Source organism: Capsicum annuum, chromosome 8 (genome assembly GCF_002878395.1).
Source record: "Capsicum annuum cultivar UCD-10X-F1 chromosome 8, UCD10Xv1.1, whole genome shotgun sequence".
Classification (NCBI taxonomy): domain Eukaryota; kingdom Viridiplantae; phylum Streptophyta; class Magnoliopsida; order Solanales; family Solanaceae; genus Capsicum; species Capsicum annuum.
The window spans coordinates 150,046,041-150,073,710 of record NC_061118.1 but is presented as its reverse complement, the minus strand read 5'-3'; the positions used below and the strand labels follow the sequence as shown (position 1 = coordinate 150,073,710).

The 27,670-nt window shown below is 33.1% G+C and overlaps 2 protein-coding genes across 8 annotated transcripts; both read left to right on the top strand.

Moving 5' to 3' along the window:
* Window positions 1–9,699: 9,699 nt before the first annotated feature.
* Window positions 9,700–12,681, top strand: LOC107839438 (annexin D3). 2 transcript variants are annotated; one of them, XM_016682923.2, is made up of 6 exons: window positions 9,700–9,983; window positions 10,747–10,892; window positions 11,276–11,503; window positions 11,774–11,986; window positions 12,067–12,156; window positions 12,271–12,681. In XM_016682923.2, exons 1-6 carry the CDS (start codon window positions 9,908–9,910, stop codon window positions 12,472–12,474), a joined length of 957 nt encoding a protein of 318 aa, XP_016538409.1. In that variant the 5' UTR covers window positions 9,700–9,907; the 3' UTR covers window positions 12,475–12,681. The 2 variants fall into 2 exon arrangements, with proteins under 2 accessions (XP_016538409.1, XP_016538408.1); XM_016682922.2 differs by having other exon boundaries at window positions 9,718–9,983; window positions 10,729–10,892.
* A 4,963-nt stretch (window positions 12,682–17,644) lies between these two features.
* On the top strand, window positions 17,645–27,345 carry LOC107839434 (serine/threonine-protein kinase Nek2). Of its 6 annotated transcripts, none has more exons than XM_016682914.2 (15): window positions 17,645–17,850; window positions 19,263–19,407; window positions 19,582–19,648; window positions 19,950–20,015; window positions 21,351–21,397; window positions 21,525–21,570; window positions 21,691–21,771; window positions 21,867–21,909; window positions 21,997–22,046; window positions 22,134–22,215; window positions 22,348–22,397; window positions 23,660–23,733; window positions 24,698–24,749; window positions 25,119–25,538; window positions 26,456–27,345. In XM_016682914.2, exons 2-15 carry the CDS (start codon window positions 19,322–19,324, stop codon window positions 27,116–27,118), a joined length of 1,827 nt encoding a protein of 608 aa, XP_016538400.2. In that variant the 5' UTR covers window positions 17,645–17,850; window positions 19,263–19,321; the 3' UTR covers window positions 27,119–27,345. The 6 variants fall into 6 exon arrangements, with proteins under 6 accessions (XP_016538400.2, XP_016538401.2, XP_016538402.2 ...); XM_016682915.2 differs by having other exon boundaries at window positions 17,659–17,983; XM_016682916.2 differs by having other exon boundaries at window positions 17,659–18,150.
* The last annotated feature ends 325 nt before the right edge of the window (window positions 27,346–27,670 follow it).

Genomic DNA, 27,670 nt, shown 5'->3' with positions numbered 1-27,670 from the left:
AAGTATCAAGAGATAAAGAAACTACAAAGGACTCAATGGTATCCCTAAGTCCCAAGGGTAAGGCCACCCGTAACTTAGAGACCATAAAGCACAATTGTTTCATTATCTCTTCAGGTGACCTCATCAATCGTGGTGCCACTATTGGTTTTAAAGTCCACCCAACATACATAACATAGTCATTAGAACAAGTGGACTAACTAACAAGTTTCCTACCTTTACATAATGTAAATCCATAACTAGCATGGATGTCATCATAGACAAATAGGTAGTATAGGAAAGAACCAAGTGTAAAAGTATACACGGGTGAAGATAAGACATTTGAACACATACACATTCTTTCTTTCAAACAAGTAGACAACTTGGCATCATCAAGTTGGTATTCATGCAATGTAAGCACAAGTGTGTCGAGCAAGGATGCAAATTTAGAAACATTATCCCACGGAGTCAATGATACCGTTAACCTCGAATTTTCAAGAAGGACTACACATTCCTTACTCGTAAGAGTACTCTCATTTTTCAAAAAGAGATTTTCATATTTAGAAGGAATGTTGTCACACCATAGTGGGTTAGCATATAGGCTATAGCTTCCAAGGCAAGCTATACCATCATGTTCACCACTAGGTTCATTAGGAGTGTTTATATCATCTTCAAATAAGACATTATACCTAAAGAGAGCATTATCCAACCCACGGCACATTTGGATAAAGTAAGTTCCTCACTTTCTAAAAGATCAATATCGAGTTCCAAAGAGGTTTCAAGCACAAGATTACCCCGATAAGAGCTCTCGGGTTCACTCCTATTTCCTTGACCAATATTTTTAAATTCTTCACTCACTTGAGATTCATTAATCACATCACACATAACCTCAAGTGGTGGGCAAGTTTTACACACAAGTTTGTCAACACATTTTTCACACAACGGTGTGCTTTCATTCAACACAATAGCTTCAACACTAGGTGGACACAAATCGATCTAGCAAGAAGAGTCAATTTGGTCATCTATAGGATCAACTCGTGTATCCACTCTCACAACATATACATCATCCACAAATGGCAAAGAATCAATATACTCACATGTAGGTAAGCTACTACTCACACTCAACGGCTTATTAGCCACACGATCATCATTCACATGCACAAAAGTGTAAGAGTTAACTATTTTACCTTGAAGTTCATGAGTATGTTACTCTTTACCTCGGTGTGAAGGTCCTTCACAAACTTGGGCAGCAACTTCCTTCGGGAAGCTCTTATCGCAAGTTGTTTGGATTTTATGGGAAAAGCTTAGGTAATAATTGGCGTAGCCTTTCAACGTGCCATTTCATGTCTTCAAGATCGTCATTGAAGCGATCAAATGTGGCATCGAGATTAGTGGCAACCATGGTACCTAAAGCAAAAGACAACAACAAACAACAAGACAACAAACAAGATTAGTAGTAAAATCTCCTTACTAATACTCATATACACTTACCTTTGTGATTCTCACAATTGGAGCGGCGAATATTAAAAGTTGCTTATACTCCGATAGCCAATAAGATGTCAATGCTACTTGGCGACCGGAATAGATTCTTGTTTGATTGACTCAAGACACAAAATAAAATTTACTTATGAACTTGAAACAAAGAAGTTACGACGAGTTAAAGAAGAGAAAAGCACATAACAAAACGCCAAACGCGAATGAACGAACACAAAGACTAACTAACAATCTAGTAGATGAGTACTAGTTTGCCAATTAGTATTGGAACCAACGAAATTGAACTAAGGAACAACAAAAGAAAACTACGAAATCTGAAATTTGAGCCAAAATTTGATGCGTGAACAGTAACTTGATGACGTGATAGCCACGTATTGGTTACGGTTTCTACAATTTTTATTTTCCAAAAACCAAGTCTTGACCAACTTTAATTTGGATTGGTCGAATTTATTTTAAGGAGAGAAGAATAAGTCTTGGAGTCTTTTTTCAAGTTCCAAATTTCAAGACTTCACTTTTGTAGTACTTTTCCTTAAAACATGGACCCTTGTTTCATGGGAAAGTGGTTGAGAAGTAACGTAAAGTCTTTTGGTGGTTGGGGGTCTTTTGAGACGAACAATTACTTGCACCTCTTTCCTTCACCTTTTAGGATCTATCATTTACTTTATGTGTACAAGGTGATGAATATGGTAAAGAACTTCAAGAACACAACAACCCCAACAAGAACAACCAACAACAATCTCTCAAGAACAACAAGTTCCAACGCCCAATTCCACAACAACAAGACCAACAATAAAATCGCCAACAAACGGCCAAATTTCTTTGGTATTATATTTTCGATTTAACACTAGATGAAGGTTGTGATGAACAGAAAGAACACAATAACAACCACCAAGATCAACAACAACAACAACCAATGCCCAACAACAAGATCACCACACAGCCAAGTTAGAACAACAACTTCAACTTACGGCCACTTCTTGTTCACAACAACATCAATTTTTAAAGCTCAAATCTAGATATAGACTCAATGTGTTAGTGAGGAACAAAACTAACACTTAGAGACAACAAATACAAGTAAAAATTTTGGTCAAGACACAACAAGAACACACTTTTCGGCTTAGAACACAACACGGACAGATTGCTATTTTTTCTGAAATTTTCAATTTTGAACATTTTTTTTCACTAACAAGCCCAAGATTGATCTTGTGGGAACAAGATCAAGCTATGCTCTGATACCAAATGATACAAGAAAAAGTATCTACAACACCCAAATAGTCCGCAAACAGTCACAACAACACACCTAAACCCACAACAACAAGACAACAATACGATACAAGAAGCAAACACAAACTTAAAATAACAAAAGTATAGGTAACTTGGCACAAAGAGAACACATAATGTAACAACTAAAGAGTATATTATACTCTAAAATCTCTACAAAATACGTTAACAAGCACCAAGTTCTAACGTTGACCGCCAAGGGAATCAACTCACCTTGAGATCTACCGTTTTCAGGCAAAGAACAATATTGGCTTTTCCAAGCCCTAAGCTACAATGACTAGTCCAATCCCTAACTAAGAACTACACTAAGGAGGTCTACTCTCAAGAGAGAGGATTTTTAATGTCACATATTTTCATCATTCAAAAACTAAAGAGAAAAGACCTAAAATGTACTACTTATAGTATATTACAAAAGGAGACAAAAAGACCACACTACCCTTAATGACCAAGGGTGGCCTTGGTGTGTTGGAAGACAATATGAATTGTCCAAAATGCCCTTAAGGCTAAGAGACCAAAATGTCCTTAGTAAAGAAAATCAAAACCGTGAACCAACAAAGGTGGTCCAAACCCGAGAGTCCTTAAGTCTTCAAGGCTTGTGGTTCTCGGGTTAACATCAATGTAAGCTTCCAAGCAACCTTTCATACACGGAATTGCTTTAAGTCATACTCAAAATGGGCTTTCTTGCATATCCTTGTGCTCTCAGGGCGACCAAGGCTTGAGCCTTTAGGTGTTGGCCTCCAAAGATGTTATCAAAAGCTAAGGCGACCATTTGACTTGTATCAAGCAACACCTTATTAGCTTCGGTTGTTCCTTATAGAAAGCAAACGATAAATAAAATTCTTTTCAATTTTTCATCTCATAAGGAAAAGTAAAAATTTCTTTTCAGTTCTTTCCTCTCATTTGTTTTGCGTTGATGGTTCATGCAACTGCAAGTGTTTCACTTTCTTTTCGTTGATTATACTTGTGCCATATTTTCTAGAGTCTCGGTTTGCTCAGATATTGCAATATTTTCTTGTTTAGTTTCTTAACTTCCTAAATCTCGTTTACACTCGTTTTCGTAGTGTAGTCTTCTCTTCATTTTTTGTGGGATATTTTCAGTGATTAAATCTGATTCTATTTTATAGTAAAATCCCAAAGTTTCATGGAAAGAAACTTTAGCCAGACAATGGTGCAGCCGTGCAGAGGGATGACATGAATGATGTATGGTTTGTGAAATTTTATGTATGATTTGTGAATAACCCAAGAGAGATGGCATGAATGATGACTGAAATTGTAATCCATGTGTTGCTTCATCTTCGGTCCCATAAACAAAGAATCTTTCAAACGAGTTAGTAGTTACTATGGTCCCTAGCTCAAATTATAGTTTTATGTCTCATTGTTTATTTAATCTTTTTCCTATATGATTAGCTCACTTAGTTAGTCTATAAAGTAAACAGATAATTCAAATTTGCCCAACTTTGTCTCTTCTTACAGTACACTGCAACTGAATACAAAACTCTGTTTTACAATGAACATGTATGTGTTTGTATGTTGTTGGATAATCTTAGTTCCTACAATACAAAGCTAGTGCTTTTCATCTCGATATTGGTTTTGTTTAATGTGTTTGTTCTGCTTTTTAGGAGTTTATAGTGTCATTTTTCCATTACTGAACAAGTATTTCATGAGAAATTGTTCAATGTGATACTCTTTTCTATGGATTAAAAAAAAGAAGTTTATTCCAGAGATGGTTGGAGTAGGCTAGTCAATAACCGAAAAAAATGAAAAATCAAACCAAACCGAACCAGACCGACAAGAACTAAACCGGCGGTTTTTTTTTTTTTTGTGGTTTGATTTGATTTTAGAAATTAAAAAATCGACTAAATTGATTTTGATTATGATTTTAACCACTAACCGATCTAAATCAACCCATGAACACCCCTGCTCATGAGTCATGTGCATGGACGTGCTTGGAAGTCAACTGCGAAGACTTTGTGTTTTTTCCCTCTACTTTACTTTCGTTAAAAGGTTAATTAGGAGTATTTGTTAATTTCATTCTAAAAAATTATTATTCCAAGAATTATTCAATTGTAACAGCGTAATTGTTGACAGGTAAGTAATTAATTGAATTCATACAAAAACAAAGAAAATAGGAAAAAAGAAAAACGAAAATCTAACATCATCGTATCAATTGAACTGCAACTTAATTAGAGAATTGTTCGTATTTGAGTTGGAGGCTTCTTTTTTAACATGATAAATTGTCAGGGCTCATGATCAAAAATAATTAACAGAAACTGCTTATCTCTTAAATTAACTGTTTTGGTTGATTTAAAGACTTAAGAGTAAAAATTATGAGATAACTATCGACCTATTCGTAAAGTATTTGATTCGATCTATTCAAGGAGTGTATTTATTTTATTTATTTTTATTTGCCCACTATACTAAAAATAGATGTTTAATATTGTTCGAGTTGAAGCATCAACTGACAATTTACTCTTATACTCATTTTATTTTTTGATGTTAAATAGCCTTCATTATCCATAAAAAAAAAAATAATTTTATTCTATTTTAAGAATGATATAATAAAATTATTTTATATTACTAATAATGGTGCAGGGCCCAGAATAACAGGTGTGAATGGAACTTGTGAACTAAATAGAAAATGACTTATCTCCATTGTGTTATTATGATAAAATAGCCCTCCAAGCTATGGTTGTTTAATCACGTCGTACAATAATTTTTTTTGTTTTCTTTCCTTGTTTTCAAGTGTATTCATTCAAATCATCCCAAATGGGAATGGAATTTCTTACACTATTTCTGTGGTCCGAAATTATATTGTTTTAAATCCAAAGATACAATTAATTATTTTTTTTTAAGATAACTCTTTTCTTTAATGAGTATTTCAACTATTTTTATATTTAAGAGAAATTTGAAAGAAACAAACAAATAATCTTTGCAACTTATCTTATATTTTGAGTAAGATATATATAGTAGAAACTGATTTGCATTTTGGAGTCGTTTAGTATAAGAAATAGGGGATAATTAATTTTAGAACGAGTTTATCTCATGTTTGGTTGGAATAAAATGCATGAAATAACTTATCTCGAAATTATTTATCTCAGATTTGTAATATTATTTTTAGTCCATTTTAAGAATAAAATAACTAATTTAAAAATAACTTATTCGGATATACCATATAGAAATATGTTTCCTTTTTCCTTTTTCTTCTCGAAGCATATGAATCACATGGGCACAATTCATTTCTCTTCCTTTATTAATTACGCATCTTTTACTGGTGAGATGGAACCATCAATGATCAATTGCACGTCCTAGTCATTAAAGTAGGAAAAAAAAAAGACAAAACATTATTGTTCACTTTTTTTTTTTGTTTTTGTTATTTGATCTTTATAGAATAGTTGTTTCATTTTATTGGTTCAATTTTTTTTTTTAAAGTTGCATTTTTTCTTTCTGCCCTTTTTATTAAATGTAACTACATAAAGTAATAATTGTCAGATTTAAGATTTTTAAGCATCATGAATACAGTTAATTCGGGAAATGTACATCCTAATTAAAGTTTTTTTTTTAAGATTGTGCTAAATCAATAAGAATTAGGTAAAATGAAAAGGAGTAAGTATCAGGAATAAATATTTTATTTCAATTATTCATTTGACAAAATAAGAGAACTTTTTAAATGTTATCATTATTATTTAATAACTAAATAAAATAATGATAGTCAAATTTAGAATTTCAAAATATCATTAATACAATTAGATTAATAAGATATATTTTAAATCAAATATCTTAGTTGATATATCCTATCAATAAAGGTGAAGTAATATAAAAAGAATACAGCTTTCCATTGATCAAATATGGTAGCTTTATTCCTTTTCACATATTTATATACTCCTATCTATAATTAACAAATTTGAGAAAACAGAAAGGTTCATTTATAAATTAAAAAAGAGAGTATCATTTTATGCCCTGCGTGTATTCTTCTTCTTTTTCTCTATTGATATAGATTAATTATTTTTTGTTCATCTTTGTGCTCCTTTAATTTTTTGCCTTAGTTTGCATTTTACTTTATTAGATTCTTGATCAATTTCTTTCTCATAATTTCCCCCCATTATTTAATTTTGTTTAGCTAGACCAATTTTAGACTTGTATTTACTTGTTCCAAGGCAAAATGAATATTACTTGACATTTAAAAAAACCTGACATAGTATATGAATATCGCACAAGTTATTATTCAGCACATTTTAGTTTACTTCAAAAATCAACATAGTGTATATTTTATATAGGGCAAAGACTCAAATATGCCACTGAACTATCAGAAATGACTTGTGTATGCCATCCGTTAAAAGTTGGGCTCATTTATGTCATCGCCATGTGGCAGCTTATTAGATGGCCACGTCAATTTTTTTTTAATTAATTTTCTTTTTAATTTTTTTTGATCCATTAAAAAGAATCCATCCAATTTTTTGATCCATTAAAAATTAATTTGATCTATGCTTTTAAAATTTGATTAATTTTTCATGATCAAACAAATATTTAAAGATTTTTTATTTTAAAAATCTACTACTAAAATTTATAACCAAACGCTATTATAATTAAGCATATAGTATGTCTTAGCATACATGAAATATTTTGTCAGCCGAATCTAAATAACTTTTTATTTTTTTATCAAGCATAGAATGTCATCATTAGCATCAGGGGCGGCTCAATCAAATTTATGACCTAAGACAAAAATCAAACGGAGGCCTTGCGTTTTATTTTTTTATATAAAATTTTTCTTTTTTCTATAAATAATATTTAATATATTTCTTAAAATTTGTAATTTATTATTACTAAACAAAAATAGGCCCCTCAAATTTTGGAATCTTAGGCGGCCGCCTTTTCTCCTAAAGGGTTGAGCCGCCCCTAATCAACATTCAACATTTGTACGTAACACTTTATGCATCATCATTTATCATTGCAAAAATAGGAAGGCGACAACATGACGACATATATAGTATACGTAGAGTTGGCAAAATGAGAAGCTAACTATTAATAGTCTAATAATAATATTTGATGTTTATATATCCCTTCAGTTTCAACTGAAAAATGGCAAAAGTTTTAGTTAACGTGAATCATTTTAAAAAAATAAATAAATAAAGTGATAAAAAGTGTGGAATGGATACTCTTTCCGTTTCCTTTTAGTTACTCGCCAGTCAATTAAAATAACTATTTTATTATAATATATTTATTAAATGATGTTTACTATTGTATTTGAAATTAATTTGAAGAAAAAAATAATTAATATTAAAGGTAAAATATGAAAACAATCTTAATATGTCAAAAATGATAAAAAAAAACAAATCGAACAAGAATGTTTTAAGAATATATTCATGAAAAATTAATCAAATTTTTAAAGTATAAATCAAATTAATTTTCGATGGATCAAAAAGTTGCGTGGATTCTTTTTAATGGATCAAAATTTTTATTTAAAAAAATAAAATAACGTGGCCCTCTAATAAGCTGTCACGTGACAAGGCTGTTTTTAAAAACTGATTGTTAAAAGGTAATGGCATGAATAAGCCAATTTTGTAACGACGATAGCATAAATGAGCCCAACTTTTAACGGATGATATAAATAAGTTATTTCTGATAGTTGAGTGGCATATTTGAATCTTTCGTCTTTTATATATTCACAGAAAAAGGAAACAGAGAAGGAAAATGCTTAGACTTGTTTTGGCCAGCCGTCAGTGGCTTCCTTAGCTATTCAGTAGCTGAAACAATTATTGCTCTTTTAATTTAACTTTAATAAACATAAATTAAATACAAAAAGACAAGTGAACTAAACGTAAAAGGTGAGGAGGAGAAATAATCCCAAATAAATAAGTATCTAGCAAATAAAATTATGAAAAAGTCGACAGATAAGTTATACGTATAAATAAAACAATCGTCTAATATAAGTACAACAACAACATCAAATCCGTATATTTCCACGTAATGGGGTCTGGGAAGGATAGAATGTACGCACTCCATACCACTAACTCTAAGGAGGCAGAGAGGCTGTTTCCGATAGACTCCAATCGTCTAATATAAATAATTTAAGAAAATATTGTGATGAGCAAATAAAAGTGCACGTATGTAAAATATCAATAATAATTAAATATGTGAATGCGATTTTGACTAGGCTCTTTGAATTAATAATGTGGGCTATGCCTTAAAATTGTCATGTTCCAGATGTTAATTTCATCGAAGGAAATTTTTAATTGTTTCTCTTTTTCTTTCGTTGGTTCACATTCAACTAAGCCAAAGCTGAAATTAAATCTAAAGAAAAACTTTTTTTTTTTTTTTACTTAATATGGCTGAAAGGAAGACGACGCCCAACTGGTAAATACCCAAGCTAAAATAAGATGGATTAAAGGCTAACATTAATTTCAACGATTTTGAAAATGACATAATACGAATATACTATGTTTTGGATTAAAATAACCCGACGTATGAAGTTTAATAACAAGGATTACGGTGAAGTTATAATATTTCTTCATTTTTAATTAAAGACTTTGAATTCAAACTTATCTTTGTTAGGAAGCATTTTATCCAAATATATAAAATTTCCGAATAAATTTTCTCGTTCCTTAATATAAATATACAACAACGAAGAAAAAATTAAAAATGATGTATTAGCACCCACGGATGTGGTTAGTGGTTCAATGAAGTTTGAGTTGAGCATCATGAGGTCTCAAATTTAAATTCCTAATCAAGACAAATACTAAGTGGTTTCTTTTTATCTATTTTAATCTTAGTAGACAGAGTTATACCTTCTATTAGTGGAAAGTGTTAGGTATTCGTAAAAATAATCAAGACATACGTAAGTTGATTCGTACATCACGATTATTAAAATATAAAAATAATATATATTAAAAACTGAGATGAAGGGGAAAAAGTAGTAATTAAACATTGGGATTTGGGGCATTATAGTGTGAACAAAAGATAAGGGCATTACGGGTAGTGGAGGATTTTGAAAAAGTTGGAGGGTAGTCTCTGAGGTACAAAGCCTTTTCTTTATTTTCCTTTTTGCCCTTGTCCTTCTTCAAGGAGGGGGGAAAATATTAGTAACAGATAGTGTTGAGAGAAACAGAAAACAAAACTAGCAATTTCTGGTACTGTGAAGAAAGAAGAAGAGAAGAAAAAAATGAGTACATTGAGAATACCAGAAGTAGTTCCTTCTCCAACTGAAGACTCTCAAACTCTTATGAAATCCTTCAAAGGTCTCTCCATTTTCCTTCCTTTTCGTTTCCTTTCTATGCTTACTTTCAGAGTCAGAATTTTCACCAAGAGATTACATTAGGAGGTGTGCAGATATTGGTTCCTGCATTCTTGTCTTGTAGAACTTTTTTTTTTTGGGGGGGGGGGGGGGGGGGGGGGAATAAGAATGGTGTTCGGACTAGTTCTGCCTGTTACCTCCACAATCACAAGTATGTATTTGGTAACTCTATCCATTGAATGTTAAGTAGATGAGAACAGAGGCGGATTCGGGATTTTGACTTTATGAGTTCAGCCTTATAGATTTTTAGCATTGAACTCGTTGTTTTGTTTAAGTTATTGTGTGTTTGTACCTATTATTTATTGCAATTTTTGTGATTTTTTACACTTGAAATTATACTTTGCGCCACAAGTACTGATTACCTTTGACCTTTGAGCTGCATCCACCCCTGCCTCTGCTAGAATTAGGACTTCCTCCTTCCCGCGGACACATCCTTGGAAGCAGGGGGGCTTGTTTTGTTATACTATTTGATCAAAGCAAATTTGATCTGCTAATTGCAATTTTGTTCTGTACTGATAGGAAGAAAGAGATTAGCTACTGCTTGTTTCATGTGCACAAAAAGTACTAGTAGCAATTTGATTGGAAAAAAAAAAAAAAACAGCCATGGCCCCATCGTCATCCCTATCTGAATCAGTGATTTTGATATGTCTTATTTTTTTTTTATTCATTGATATAAAGACGGGGATTAGTTTTGTGGTTGTGTGTAGGACTGGGAACTAATGAGAAGTCAGTGATATCGGTGTTGGGCCACAGAGATGCAAGCCAGAGGAAGAAGATCAGAGAAACCTATCAACAACTTTACAACAAGTCCCTTATCGATGATATTTGTTCTGAATTGTCTGGTGATTTCAGGGTAATAATATATTTGGTTCTCTTCGGTAATCGACTCACAATTTGATAGCATTAGCTCATTAGAAGTTACTCCCTATAGATCACTTTTCGTATTTCTAGTACTATTTTGAGGTTAAATCCGGAGTGTTGTGAAAACTTGATGTATGTTTTCATTACTCCTAAAGTAGAATAGTTCTTTTTTCTGGAATTATATTTTCTAGATTTTGCCTTTTTCAAAGTATTTGGGCATTAGTACAATTGCAAGTTATAGTAGAGATACCTTGGTATGTTTCTAGAATGCCTATCAGATTACTATATCTGCAGCAGAATGCAATTTCGGTCTCTATTAGAGCGTGGTACTTCCCAAGTTTCCAAGTGCTAATTTTAGCTTTACATGTGTGACAGAAAGCAGTCATGTTATGGACATACGAGCCTTCTGAAAGAGATGCACGGCTAGCAAATGAAGCCTTAAAGTCAAGAAAGAAAACCATCACCCAATTGCAAGTGATAGTAGAGATAGCTTGTGCATCATCTCCTGATCATCTGGTCGCGGTGAGACAAGCATATTGTGGCCTTTTCAATCGTTCACTTGAAGAAGATATCACAGCAAATGTCCCTATGCCTGTACAGAAGGTACATATTCTCACTTCTAGTCAGATCTTCAAGCCGTAGCATACAATATTCTTAATCAATTTCGTCTGTATTAGCTAAAGACACCATCCTCAGGGTCTTGAGATTGATCTGGTAGGGTGCATGAAGAGTACCGAAGACATCTCATCTCACCTTGCTGATGTCTGATGATTCATTATAGTTAGATTAGCACTCTTTGTGATAATGCTTCTCCATGTTGAGTTGGATTATAGCGACTTCTATCAAATGACATGTTGTGTGGATGTTTGGCAGCTTCTAATTGGTCTAGTCAGGTCATATAGATATGATAAAGAACTGGTGGATCCTGATACGGCAAATGCAGAAGCTGCTATCCTTCGTGAAGCCATACGGACAAAACAGTTGGATAATGACAATTTTCTTATCATACTCAACACAAGGAATGTTCATCAACTTAGAGCAACTTTTGAGTGCTACAAGCAAAATTACGGATTCTCCATTGACCAGGTTTCATTTCTTTCAAGCTGCCTGTGTAATCTTCTTTTCATAGTGCTGCTTGTTCCATCCATTTCAATTCTCATTTACAGGACATTAAGAGCTGTGGAAAGGGTCTGCTGGAGTCTATTCTGAAGGTCGTTATCTGGTGCATTGATTCGCCGGAGAAACATTTTGCTGAGGTAATTAAGGACGGTACAACTTTTTCTTATTTTTCTCCCTCTAATTCAATCGATTTTATAGATCAATGTCAGCAAAGTACCTTCTAATATAATCTTGTATGCTGGAACGGTCAGGTTGTCAGAGCCTCTGTTGTCGGGTTAGGGACTGATGAGGATTCACTAACTAGAGCCATTGTAACGCGAGCTGAAGTTGATATGATGAAAGTGAGGGGAGAGTATTTCATCGCGAACAAGACTAGTCTTGATAATGCAGTTATTGATGACACATCAGGTGATTACAGAAAGTTCCTCATGACACTACTTGGTGCCAAAGTCTAGATCTTTGGACATGATACATTGTGTTGCGTAGTGTTTCAATAGTATAATTCTACTTTGTATGGTTTCATTTAACGATGCTACATGATATGAGCATTATTGGGTGAATTTGTTGTGAAAAAAGTAATAACTGGAGACTGACTTTGTAATTGTTATTTGTCACTTGCTTGTGACTTGTGAGTAAATAGCAGCCTCTTTTTTCTTGAGAAATGGGGGACATTGAAAGAGAGTTGTTGAAGCTAAGTAAGAAGGGCAGTCCAATGGATTCCCACCAACCAAGCAGAGACTGGCCCAATCAAGGCCCAATAAGAAACATGTTTTTTTTTTAAAATGAAAAGAGAGCACTAGTAAGTGCAGAATGTAGATGTAAATTAGGTAACACTTACCTAAATCCCAACAATTTTACCCATAATTACTCTCTATCCCTATTCTTTATTAAATAACAAATAATCCCTTGTTTTATAAATTTTGGATACATACATAATTTTGATTTCTGAAACTATTTGGTCGAGATACATAATACATTAATTAGACCAAAGGAAGATGCATTGCATAATTTTAAAATTATGTATCCAAAAATTTATATATTTGTGAATGTATTCGGCTCTTTTTAGAAAAAGAGATTTAAGTAATTAATAAAAAGTGTAGATATTTTATATAATTTAGTAAAGATTATATGCCGTATTAAGTAGGTTTTTCTTAAATTAATCTATTTTTTTTATTTCCTCTATTTCTCTCTTCCTTTCCCTTTTTTTTGGGGGGGGGGGGGGGGGGGGGGGTGGGGGCGTTAATCATTTTCTTTATTTTTAGACTTCAGATCATTTGTGAAAAGTATAATACAATGTTGATTAACCTCTAGTTTACCTATAAAAGCAGAAAAAAAATGAAAGATAGAATTATAATCACATTATTTGACCAAGTATAAATTCATCATGATAAAATATAACGTAAATACTTTGAAAATAATTTTATTGTAACTTTATAAAATACTTCTTATAATTTATAAACCTAGATTCTATTTTCCAATAATCAAGCGAACAAGGTTCGATTTTGCTTAAAAGGGTGTATTCAATATGGAGGAAAATATTTTCTCATATTTTGTTTGGACAAAATATTTGATATACTTTTTCTTTAAGAAAATAAATTCTTTAAAAATATATTTTATACTGATTGTGTCTTTCTCGCCCTCCAACAAACCTCATTTTCATCCCAACCCCCAACCACACTATCCCTACCCCAAGTCCCACTTTCCATAATATTTATCTTGATCAATATAAAGAAAAAATTAGAATATAATAATTGTTTGAGTTACCTAAGAAAATAGGTAAAAAAGAGACTTACTTATTAGTAAATATTTTTCTTCATACCGAACACGCCCTATATTCTTCATATTTGACTATGTGCACAAAAGGTCCATTTAATATAAATTATCAAGGGGTTGTTTGGTAGGATGCAGTAAAAAAAAATAATGAATGCATTGTCTTGTTGTATTGTTAATGCCTTATTTGGTATATTTTTCCATCTAGATATACACTCTGTTGGTATTATGTTATGAATAACTAATGCATGAAAAGCCATGATATTAGCAATGCAAAAAAATTAATACTTAGTTGCCCTCAAAACAATACTTAGTTGTCCCCAAAACCTTTTTTACATCATCATTTTCATAATTTCACTATATTTGTCAAGCATGTTTTTATAAAGAGAAAAGATATAAAGAGACTACTAAAATTGTCCCGAATTTTTAAAAGGACACCTAAAGTTTGCGAGCATTCTATTACCCCCTAAATAATTTTGAAATGATATTAATACATTTATTTGAAATCAATCCCAACTTCTGAAAAATAGGTGTTAAACACGTACCAATCGTTGTTGACACGTGTTAATTTATTTATAAATATATATTTTTAATTTTTCTCTTTTTTTTTTTTTGTTTTTTCTCTCTCTTACGACTTTGATTTTCTTTTCTCTCTTTTACCCAATCTCCTTCCTCCACGTCAGTCAATAACCCCACTCTTCTTTTCTTCAACTAATCTCCTTCTCTTTCGTTCCCCTCTTCCAGTGTCCAAGCTTCCATAATTGTAGTGGGTTTAGCAAATTAAACTTGAACCTAATTTTTTGAATTCATTTGGTTCATTGGATTTTTGGCTTACTTTAACATTGATTTCTTCCACCATTATAATCAATAATCTAACGAAAATTTTATCTCTTTTTTTGACATCAAAAAATATCTTTTTGCCGAAAAAAATGACGACTAATATGACATCTTCTTTTTACTGGTCTTATTTTAATATCTTTATTATTTTTATCAAAAAATAAATACGTGCCACGATAAAATTCATCATCATCCCATTAATGACAAGAAGAGGAAGGGGAAAACAAGACACCATTGATGGAGAAAAAAGAAAAAAAGAAAAGAAAAAAATAGAAATTAGAACATACACGAGAAGTGCTTGCCATTTTAGGCCAATTCAGTTAAGAATAACTTGAGAGAAGAGTCGCTTATTTTTCTAAAGCTCCAACTGCTCTTTCAATGGAGATTTTGAAAAATTGGTTCCATAAAAGAGAAGAGAAGATGGGGTTTAAAATAATTGACAAAAAATATGACATGTAGCGTTTTTAAACTTGTGCTTGCAACATTTTTTTCAACCTCACGCGCGTCATGTTGTGTGAATGCATACATGGGCTAAAAATTAATCAAAATAGTGTATTTACAATTGTTTATATCAGTTTTGTGGGGTAATAGATCGCCCACAAATTTTAAGTGTCTTTTTGAAAATCCAGGACAACTTCAATAATCACTTTATGTCTTTTTTCTTTTATATGCAAATACTAATTTTTATTAGAAATATGAATGTACTTATGTTATTTTTAATAAATCAAATCAAATATCACATAAAAAATAATCTCAACTAATACAAATATAATTAATATAAAAAATACTGATACTTATATTACTAATATACTCTATTTAATTTTATTTTATAGATTCTATGACACGATGTCGAAAGAGTATTCAAATTTGAATTAATTATTATTTTATTCTATAATTAGAGCAGCCAATGGAATCAGAAAGGTGAAAATATTAGGAAACTTTTGGTCAATCGGAAATGTGTGACCAATAAATAATATCATTCACGGATAAAGCCTCATGATTTGAGCTTTAGGAAAGTGAGGGCCTGGGCCCACATTTCTATACCCGACAAACGCTCCGAGTAATTTATGGCCCACCAGTACTCGCCCCCTACCCACATCACGGCCCGTTTACTTCGGATTGGTCATTGGTGGTCCCCACATCCTTCAAATACTTTGACCATATTATTATTTCATCAACATGATTGAAATCTAAACTTCTTATCTAAAATAAAATGTCCCTTGTATGTGTCAATTAGTGGAGTTCAGGCTAATAATATTTTTTGATAATCATTTTTCGTCTGCTTTTCCATTTAGTCATTTGCATTGTCAGTGGCGAGTGTATGTATATTTAACACAAATTAGTATTCCTGTTATATCATTTTGTTTCATGATTTATTACAAATTTGTTTATTATTTTTTGTTTATTATTATTTCTCGTGGGTGTCGTATTTATGTTATGTCATCTTGTTCCATGCATATTACGGATTTGTTCATTATTACTTGTTTTGAGTTGGGGGTCTATCAGAAACAATCTTTCTACTTCTCCGAAGATAGTGATATATACACAGCGTACATCTTATCCTCCCCAAACCTCAGTATGTGGGAATACACCGTGTTTGTTGTTGTTGTAGTATTTTATAATAGCAAAAGTGTTCAAGCAATAAAAATAAATGTAGATAAGACCTCAAATGAAGGGTGCAAACAATTTTTAAAAACGGCTTCTGGATTTAGCCTAAAATTAATATACTTCTAAAAATTCATCCTTTAATGAATTATCACATAATTATCATATATACTGTTGCTCAATACTCTACTACTATGCTATAATCTACAGTACTATATCAACTTAGTATTAGTTCTTACTATTTCTTTCGGTTTAAAATAAATAAAATTTTAAGCTATTTTTTAATGTTTAAAATAATTAAATTGTTCATTATTCAAGGAATATTTTAATTTTTTTTTTTTTCAATTTTAACCTCCATTTACATTTTTTAGTTTATGAGTTCTAAGAGACTTAGTTGACTTTATTTGAATAGGAACGAAATTACCAGAGTGGTTTGATAATATCTAAAAAGTTAAACATGAAAAGTAAAATACAATTTATGTCATAGTTTTTTTTTTTTTCTTAATAAGTGTATAGTGACACAAAAAATTATTTATTTTGAACTAAAGGGTGTCCCATTTAAGTTTCTAAAATGAATTTGATTTGCTAAATTTGTCCAAACAATTTTATGTAAAACCTGGTCATCATTCAACTTATACCAAATAGAAATTAAAGGGTCGTTTGGTTGGAGAATAAAGTTATTTTGAAATTATAAAATTTAAAATTAGTTATTTTAAAATTAAATATTTTATTTTCAAGAAATAATAAAAATAATAGTATAATTTTGATATAATTAATTTTAAGATGAGTTATTTCATATATTTTATACCAATTAAATATAAAATTACTCATTTTTAAATTAATTTGAGAGCAAGCAAATTTTGTACGAACTTTTTGGGGTCGGTGGGGGTTGTCTCCAAAGAGTGTGTCTACTTACCCTCTCATTTTCATTAAGATCCCCAAACTATTAAACTAAAATTAATTAATCCACTTTTAAATTGTTAATCTCCTTTCTCTCTCTATTTTTGTCTCCTTCTTCACCCCCTTTGTCTCCATTCCCACCTAATAATATTCATTAAAAAACTTACTACTCCCATACAAATCAATAAACAGTACTCCAGCGAAAAAAATAGTAATACATTTATATATTTAATAATAAATACTATTTTCTTCATTTTATTTGCATGCGTTGTAGTTTGATAAGACATAAAATTCAAAAAATATTAAAAAGTTTGATGATTTTTATCAAGTCGTCTTTATGAAAAAATATATTAATATTGTTTTTAATTAAGTGAAATCTATAAGAATTAAAGTAAAATTATATTTTTAAATAATTATGAAATAAAAGAATTTGAGTAATTTTTTTTCAGACGGAGAAAAAAGAAAATGACTAGGTATAAAATGAGACGGAAGAAGTAATTAAACAAATATTTTTCCCATTATTGATTTGTTAAAGAAAAAAACAAAAAAAACAGAAATGGAAGAAGAGCAAGAACACTCACTACTTGTTGGTTCTCCTCATCTTCTTGTGCTTCTACTGTTCTTCTGAACAAAACTGCAAAAACGACGTCGTTTTCAAATCTCATTGCCCTATGCATTCTTCAATGTAGCTCGTGATCCACCAAAGTTTCACGTTTCTGGTTCTTCTTTACTTCTGCTTTTTTCTTTTTCACCTTTTCCCCCTTTTTATTTTCAACTTAAATTGAAGTAAATCTGTTCAATTTTTTTGACTATGACCCATTTCTTTCTTGACTGACTTCAATGCCGGGAAATGTGAGCTGTGAATACTTCAAATTTGCAATTTTTGTAGCTCTAATTTATGCTATTTTGGGTCTTTTTTCATCTTTCCCTTTTTATTTTCAACTTAAATTGAAGGAAATCTGCTCAAATTTTTTAACTATGACCCATTTATTTCTTGACTAGCTTCAATGCCGGGAAATGTGAGTTGTGGGTACTTCAAATTTGCTATTTTTTGAGCTTACCCATTTTGAATCTGCTTTTATTTTCTTGCTGTTGTTTTGGTGTTTGGGGTTTTCTTGTTTTCCTCAGTACCTGATCTTGTTTGTAGTATTTGTGTTTCTTTTCTTTTTATGTTTTAAATGTAGTGGAACAATTGAATGTTGATGGGTAATTGAAGGGCTTTGGTTCTAATGTGGTTTTCTTGAAGGTTTAGCTGTTGGGGTTTTGGTATTTATTTGGTTTTCTTGAATAGGTAACTGACTAACTGCTAATTTTTTTGTATATTGTGCTAAATACCAGCTGGGGTTTGGGCATTTTGATTCGTTTCTTGGGATGGTAATCTTGATTGGTTATGCTCCTTGTATTTTAAGAAAAATGCAGCTCATTAATCAGCTTTGAGTTTATGATGTATGACTGTTAGTATTCATGCCGGGTTCAAAACCCCAAAACATTTCAGTCCCAATCTTTGTGCCGATGGTCTATCGGAAACAAGCTTTCTAACTTTGAGGTAGGGATAAGGTCTACGTACACTCTACCCTCTTCAGACCTCACTTTGTGGGACTATATTGGGTATGTTGTTGTTGTATTGTCTAAACTCTAACTGGGGTTTGGTAATTTCTGGTTTCTTGAGATGTTTGTTCATATTCTTGGAAGGAAAGGCTTGATTAAGTCTTGGGTTCTTGCCTTCTAAGTTTGTAATTCTACTTCTTCTTTAAATATAAGAAAATGCAACTTATTGCATTAGTTTTTAGTTGACTCGGTACTGTGGAAAAATTTCTTATTTCAATTAAAAAGTACTTTATTGCATTGTTTTGCTTAAATTGGTGCAATGTCAAGGAAAATTTTTGTTGTATCCTGATATAGAACCTTATTATGAAGATTTTCAGCAATTTGGCATGATATCTGAGTTCTGGCAGTTACACTATAGTTCCTCGAAATCTCTTTTGTGAATGCTTTTCTGAAGTAATAGCTTTTTGGCAAATGTAGGACAAATATAATTATTTGAATCCCTCTTTTTTGGTTTTGCTTTGTTTTGTCTAAACTAGTAGCCTTTTAGGAATTTATTAATGTATTTATCTGTTTTTTCATTTAGCAACGGGATTTGTGCAAGTTGAAGTTTGAACTTTGAAGGACCAGTCAGTTACGGGTCCAATGGAGCAGTATGAAATATTAGAGCAAATTGGCAAAGGGGCTTTTGGCTCTGCAGTTCTTGTGAGGCATAAGCTTGAAAAGAAGAAGTAAGAACTAGAAATGTTGTTGTTTATATAAGCCACATACATATAAATACTATTGCACTTATACTGCGTGAAGTGTATACGGAATCTTCAATCCTGCAAGCAATTGATACATATCAAAAGATGTGTCCGTGAATAGGAATTAATTTATTCTTTCATATTTCTTCTTATTTCAAGGTATGTGTTGAAAAAAATTCGTCTCGCTCGGCAAACAGATAGGACTCGCCGAAATGCACACCAGGAGGTTTGTCTTCTGCTTAAACCAGTGATCTTCTCACCTCCTAATATTGAGTTTTTACCATATTCTAGAATTTCTACATATCTGCCTTGGAAGAGGTTCAGAAATTATATTTTTTGTTCTATTTTGGAACTCCAAGCTTTCAGTAACCAGAAAAGGACACTTTGAAAAGAACAGAAATCATTTTTGACACCAAATACTTCTAGTGCTACTTGATGTCTATGTATTCTATGCTATATTATGCTTTGTAGTTGAACTTTCTTAAAAGTTAAAATGCGTTGTGTTTAATTAATCCTTTATTTTGTAGATGGCCCTTATCTCGAGTATGCAAAATCCATTCATTGTGGAGTACAAAGACTCATGGGTTGAGAAGGTTGCAAACAGTATTTATCTTTCAAGTGTTGTTCTTTTCTTTCCTTCCTTGATACTTTCAATATTTTGATAGAACGTTTCACGTATGTATTTCTTCTTTTGGGGGTATGAAATTAAGGAGTTCCATGTCTGTATCCTAAATAAAGCATGTAGAAGTATTGGTTAAATTATAGGTAAATCTGCAAAGGATGTTCTATAAGTAACCAAGCCAAATATTCATGATTGGCAAACCCCTATACCAATAAAATAATGTTTTAAAGGTATTTTTTTGCAGGAACTCAATTTGTTATGTGGCAATAAACTCTGATGTCGTGTAAACGTCAGAGCAACCTTAATGGTGTGTTTTCAGGAAGAAGTTTTGTGACTGTAATTTGGATTTACTATTGGCATACTATGATTTTGGAAGTATAAGGGAGATGTTTTATTGTAATAATGATTCATGACAGTTTGCAAATAAAAATTAAGGAACAGAAGAGACGAAACCAGAATAATCAAAACTGTCAAAGTTCTCAAGAACATATTTAATTGCCATCTCTTTGTCATCTTAGGGGAAGGAATCAGCTACCATATGCATACGTTTCTATGCAGCTATTATCCCCTACTTTTCCACCTGGATGTGCACGGAGCCCTACTTTTCCACCTGGATGTGCACGGAGTTTCTTAAGTGCACTCAGCGAACACTATAGCTTCTTTTTTTTTTTTTTTGAATCTGTAGTTTTTTTTTTCTCTTTTGTTTAATTTTCTTTTTCCTTTGAGTTTTTATCTTTCTACCCCAGTCAACTTTGTGGGAATACGCTGGGTATGTTTTTTTTTTTTTACTTTTTATCTTTCCTATGAACCATTTTAGGTATTTGGTGCGACATAATTGGAACAGAACTAGATTTGTTCTCTAGTAGACTGTTGTACTTTTAGTGGTTAAACTGGCGTTACGTGAGCAGAGTGGGGATACAACTAGAGAAAAGCTGTGTAGACAAGTATAGTTTAGAACCATAAGTACTTTATCAATGTTGGGCCTCTTACATGCTATTTATTTTTTGGACTAGCACAATGAGGTTGCTCCTCAAACAGGTTATACCGTTTATGTCATTAAAAATATGAAGCATACAAGTGACTGACATTATTCTAGGACTACTGCTAAGATCTCTGTCAAGCTCTTCTTTTCCGCATCCTTTTTCTCTTTTTTCCTTTACATTCCTTTGCTAGTTGGGAGTTGGGATATCCTTGATTCTCTCAACATGTTTAATAGCACTACTTTACTGCTGCGGACTGCGGTGTTTGTCGAATGGATACATTCAAAGCTTAAATGGGGCTATTCTTTTTGTGATTTCTCTTGCAGGGTTGCTATGTGTGCATAGTCATAGGGTATTGCGAAGGTGGAGACATGTCAGTGACCTTTTCCTACTTAAACTACGTAGTTTGGTTCCAGTTATCTCTTATGACCATGGAAGTAGCCATTATAACTGCGTGCCTGCTTCATTGCAATGACCTCCATTTTCCTTCAACTTTGCAGGGCAGAGGCCATAAAAAAAGCGAAGGGTGTGCATTTTCCTGAAGAGGTTAGCCTTCTGCTTGCATCTTTTGCTCCTATGTTCAACTAAAGTTTAAAGAGTTCTTTTAAAACTTGAACTGTCATTTATGTGTCACTGGTTTCTAACAAAGTTATGAACTGTTAATAGAAACTATGCAAGTGGCTCGTTCAACTCTTAATGGCTCTTGACTACTTGCACATGAATCATATCCTTCATCGTGATGTCAAGGTTTGCTGCATTTGCTTTTCACTGGATGGATTCATAGACTAATTCCTTCTTAACTTTGCTGCTTCTTTAAACTGTGTTTGTAACATCTTTTGCAGTGTTCAAATATATTTCTAACAAGAGAGCATGATATTCGTCTAGGTTAGTGTACTCATTTTGCATTTCAAGCTTCTTGAAAGTTCTAATTATAATACTTCACTGAAGGACAAGCACGATATACTACTGCAGGTGATTTTGGACTTGCCAAGATGTTGACTTCAGATGACCTTGCCTCCTCTGTAAGCAATGTTACTGTAGCTTTTTGTCTAAAAGATTTCATGTTTTTCAATATTGTTTAGCCAAGTTATTCTTGCTTAATTTTTCAGATCGTTGGAACCCCCAGTTACATGTGCCCTGAGCTTCTTGCAGACATACCTTATGGATCCAAGTCGGATATATGGTCTCTAGGTAATACAAATATACATCAAGTGGCACACATTATACATGCTTGCACACATCGGTGCCTGATGCTATGTTTGGTTGTCATGCTTAGTAGGCATTAATGTGAAGGTGCACTGACATCTTTGATTTTCTATCCAGGATGCTGTATATACGAAATGGCTGCATTTAAGCCTGCATTCAAGGCATTTGTAAGTTTCTGAGGACCTTGTTATTGCCTGACCTATTACTCAACAATTTTCTTGCCAGCGTTTTTATGCAGCCCATGTTTTACAGAAGTGATTACTATATCATTTATCTGAATCTTTTAGTAATTTCAGCTAGTATATGTTTCTTTTGCAAATGAAATGAGAGCTGTAGTTGTTGCAACTTGTCAGATGTCCTTTGTTGAATCATTAACAATGTTTTGGAGAACTCCAACGAACTTCGGATGAAATTCGTCGATGTGCATGTTCTAGGTGTTGGTATTATGACTCCAGCGAGATGTTAAAAGAAGACTCAATTGTGTAGAGCATGTTTGGATTATAAAAATAGTGATGAATCTGAAGTTTTGTGGGGTCTGCTGAGCTTGATTCTAGAACAAAGATTGACCTAAGATGAATAGCTGGTTTATTTATTGGAAGAAAGAAATGTAAATGAGAAATTGGATATTTACTTGTCTTGTTTATAGGTGAAATTAACTAGACATATATTTTGTTTATGATAATTGCCATGTTTTAGCTATTGAGCCACAGAGATTTTCCATCTTCTTGTTGGAGCTCCACTAAAACTAGAAACAATGAAGCGTTCTTTATGAAAAATTGTTCCCTTATTTCTTCATTGTGCTGCAAATGATTTTCCTATGTTTCGGAGTTTATAGAAGCTTATAGCTTATTACTATTCTGCCTTGTTTTAATTGAGTATCATAAAGATATGTCACTTGCGCCTAACTCAACCCCAACAGCTAGTTCATGAGGGAGGATTGCCCTAGTTCATATAAGCAGACCACCCCAACCAATGTGGGACTCTAACCCATTCTAACACCCCTCTTCACGTCCAACATGGACCGGGAACCCAAACAAGGATAGACCTACTGATACCATGTAAAAATATGACACTTGGGCCTAACTCAACTCCAAAAGCTAGTTCATCAGGGGAGGATTGCCCTAGTCCATATACCGGTACATTCCCCAAACAATGTGGGACTCTAACTCAATCTAACAAGTACATCTGGGAGATAATGGCCCTTGTCTTCCTTATTATACTTCATTCAATGGATGCTTGCTTTATGACTCTACTTAGGATGTAGTAATTGGGTAATGTTACTTCGACTTTGAGTGCTTTGAGAAACTAAACCTTGTTGCATATGTGTATCCATTTGTTTTTAAGCTTTGACATTTTCTATTGACTTTCCTATTTCTAGTGGATATTCTTGGTTGTTGAAAACTATGCCATTTTATGCATGTTGACGTAGGATATGCAAGCACTCATCAACAAAATAAACAAGTCTATTGTTGCACCTCTTCCGACAAAATACTCTGGTCCATTGTAAGTCATTCATTTGATTGAGATTTCCTTTGTCATGGAACCATGTATATGTTTTTATGTACAAGTGCTGCCTTTTTATTTAGGACTGTGATTTCTAAAGCTGGACTTTAGACCTGTTGAAGGAAGTTCCTCTTTCGATTTTTAAATGATCTGTTCTTTTGTAGAACTATCTTAAACTATAAGGTCCATTTTAAACACATTAACAGTCAATCAACAGATGGGAATAAAATTGTAGCAACTTAACTGGTCGGGTCAGGGGTGCACCTTTGGTTTTAATTTAGTAAGGTTCAGTATCTAAGCATGCCTTATTTGAAGATATTCCAACATTAGGATTTTAAATTTAAATTAAAAGTAACCCACTCTTAAGGGCATTTTAATTCCCTCTACGTCCATTTTGCTTCTGGTCTAATGCACAACATGACAGGCCTCCCTGTGTTAACTTGCATGAATGGAATGAATTTTGTTTTTATCATCAAATTCCCAAGTACCAACACAGATTTCTGTAAAATAAATCTTGAGATGTAAAAGGAGAACAAATAAGCAACTTGAAAGGAAAAGCCAATGAAAATGCATCTTCCATCCTGGAACCTTGCTAGTTCCTTGGTGGAGGACATATTTCTACTTAGTGTCATCTAAAGGCAAAATTTGGTGAAAGGAGATAGATAGTGCATTAGTTTGGAGGTCAAGAAGTAGGTTTCATTATTATGACAAACGACTCAAGGTTTGTTTTTGGAATCATTGTGACGACGTGAAGAGTCTATTCTTCACATCGTAAAGCCTCTACTTGCAATGCGCTACTTTTGTTGGTAAAGGAACACTGAGGTCCAAAAAATGATAGTGGATGTTCACCTGCCTCAGTAACTATGTATTGAACTCTTTTTTGACTTTATCTATGAGAATTTGTACCCTTGAATGGAATCTTTTATTTAACTCTGCTTATTCACTTCTGTTGTTTGCCTTCCAGCCGAGGTCTTGTCAAAAGCATGCTGCGGAAAAACCCAGAACTGAGGCCAAGTGTATGAATTCCTCTTTATCTGTATTTATATAGGTTCATTTACACTTCAATCCATTATGGTGTTTCCTTAAGATCTCCTATGAGGTTCATTAAGAAAATGCAGGAAGATTAGCTCCTTAAACAACTTTCTCAAAGAAGCTATTTTATACTGACCACAAAAGATTGAAATATGTCTCTTTGACTTTAGAGTTCTATTGTTCTGGCAAATTAGTTTTTTAGACAGTTGTTTAGTAGCAAAAATTGATCTAGTGAACTGATCAGCTCTTTAAATATAAGGTTAAAAGGGAATCTCTTCACAAAGACTGAAACTTAGACATATTTTATTGTAATATTTATACTGACGTAACATATTTCTTTTGTTATGTTACAGGCAGCAGAACTTCTTAGGAACCCCCTCCTTCAGCCATATGTGATTAATACCCATCTCAAACTTAACATCCCTAGACGCAACAGTTTACCTGGTTGTTTGCCTGATAATGATGTAAAGAAAACCAGATTTGCAGTTTCTGAAAGCACACCTTTCCCAAAGAACAGAGACAAGCGAATGTCATGTGGAAATGATAGAACTCTGAATCCTAGTGTCTCTGATCACGATTGTACTTTTTCAAATCATAGACATCCAAAAACTCCAAGCAGAGCATCTGATTTGTCTGTTGGAAGCCCTGATATAGGATCAATTGTCACAAAAAAGATCACTTCAAAAGCTTCGCTTGTGAACAAGAATCCAAAGGTGATCGTGCCAAAATTAACTACTCCAAGAAGACAAGTGGAGCTAAGGAACAATGATTTGGTAAGATTACAAGTAGAAGGTTATTCATTTTACTTTTTTCTATTCTATAAAACGTAAATGGATTTTATTCTAGACAAGAATATCCAAGCGATTCGACTGATGTACAACAAAGTAGGCAAATACCAATATATAAAAACTAATAGATTCAATAGTTTGTAATTGCAACAGATTTTGAAAATGGCTTCTCACTAGATCTTAGATGGGGTCAACTTATATATGAAAAGAAGAAGCCGGTATCCTAAAATCTAACCTAATATTGTTATTTTCATTTGGATCTTGATTGGCCATTTGGAATGCTCAAACCAGGATATGTTCCGTGAGATTAGCTTAGGTATTCTATTTTAGCCTATGTTTTAAGGGTTCAGACTGAAGACTAACCCAACCACAGACATGACAAAGAAAGTATGAGGGTAACTAAAATATGAGGCTAGTAAAATGGTGTTTATCTTGGCAAGGAAGTAAAATATGAGGGTAACAAAGAAAGTATGAGGGTAACTAAAATGAGGCTAGTAAAATGGTATTTATCTTGGTAAGGAAGTAAAATATGAGGGTAACTAAATCAAGACGTAAAATTCCTTCAATTCAGCATATTCTTTGTTCCTCCACTCGTGTATGAAAATTAGTTGGTACAAGGACAGTAACTTTAATTGTGTATGCGGGAGCTTTAGTGCACCGGATGCCATGTAATTATTGCTTTGCACTGCTTTAGTTCTTTTGTATATCATCTTGTTACCAGATTCAAAACAAGGAAATAACATGTGGTTGCTTTTTATCTATGTTCTGAAAATCATGGATATAAGCTTATGTACTTTAAGCAGTAGTATGGCAATATGCAATTTTAGCCTGCTTAACCATATTTCCCTTGGTGATGTGTTCCCAACACCTGTCAAACAATTTGACTACTCTGCGTTTAACAGGCTTCACGAACCCTGGTGAAGAGATCTGTTTCTTCAACTCGTAGGGCATCTTTGCCATTGGCAAACAAGGCAGCAGTTCAAGAATTACCTCAAAGGCCGAGTCTCAGTTTCCTTGACTGCATTAAGTCTCCTGATGTTTCTGTCAATGCCCCTCGAATCGACAAGATGCTTGAGTTTCCATTAGCTTCATATGAAGATCCTTTCCATCCTATACGGCGGACATCATCAAACTCTGCACAAGGTTCCTCCGGCTCACCACAAGCTGACTATTCAGTTATGAAAGACAAATGTACCATACAGATTCCTGACAGTAAATTTGATCGACTAAGTTCAAATGATGCTTGGCAAGGGTTTGAAGGCCCCATGGTACATGTGGATAGAGAGGACGTAACTGATTCTTCTGATCAAAATGCCACTGCTGGTGCATCTAGCCGAACCTCATCTGACACAAGACGCCGCCGTTTTAACATGTCATCTTATAAGCAACGGGCTGAAGCTCTGGAGGGACTACTTGAGTTCAGTGCTAGACTCTTGCAAGAAGACAGATTCGATGAACTTGGTGTCTTATTGAAGCCATTTGGACCTGAAAAAGTTTCTCCGAGGGAAACTGCTATTTGGTTGACCAAGAGCATCAAAGAAAATGCTCCTAAACAGGAAGATTAGTTCTAAGAACATTCAACGTGTATAAAGTAGTCTTTGCTGTAATATTTTCAGTAGGTGCCCAGATTTTTCTACGTAGAGGCATAGCCACAAGCTGAAACGGTAATTAATAGCTAGAATCTCCTGTTACCCTTACACCTTGCATATTTAGCAAAATCATGCGGTATTAAATGGATAATATGGATGAGAAAACAAGTTCGTTGAATCCATTAGAAATATTATTGCTTCTAGATGGGAAGTCCTAACGTTAGCATCTATTTTCGCCCAATTAGAGTGCTTTTTATGCTTCTTGTCTCTTCTATTTTTGGGTGCATTTACTCAACTTGAGATATCCAAGCTAAAGAATTTCAATCTCAGTTTTCATCAGAAGTTGTGTTACCCCAATTTTTGGTGTCAGGTTGCGCTTCTCCTTCTGCACTTGAATGCTCTAATAACAGAGATTTTAAGGAAAATGGAGTTTGACCGGAAAAGATGGAACCAATACATGCTCAAAGGAGGCTAATGTAAATGGCTGAGAGAGTGTTAAGTAGCTGTTGATCTCATGTTCTATCTACT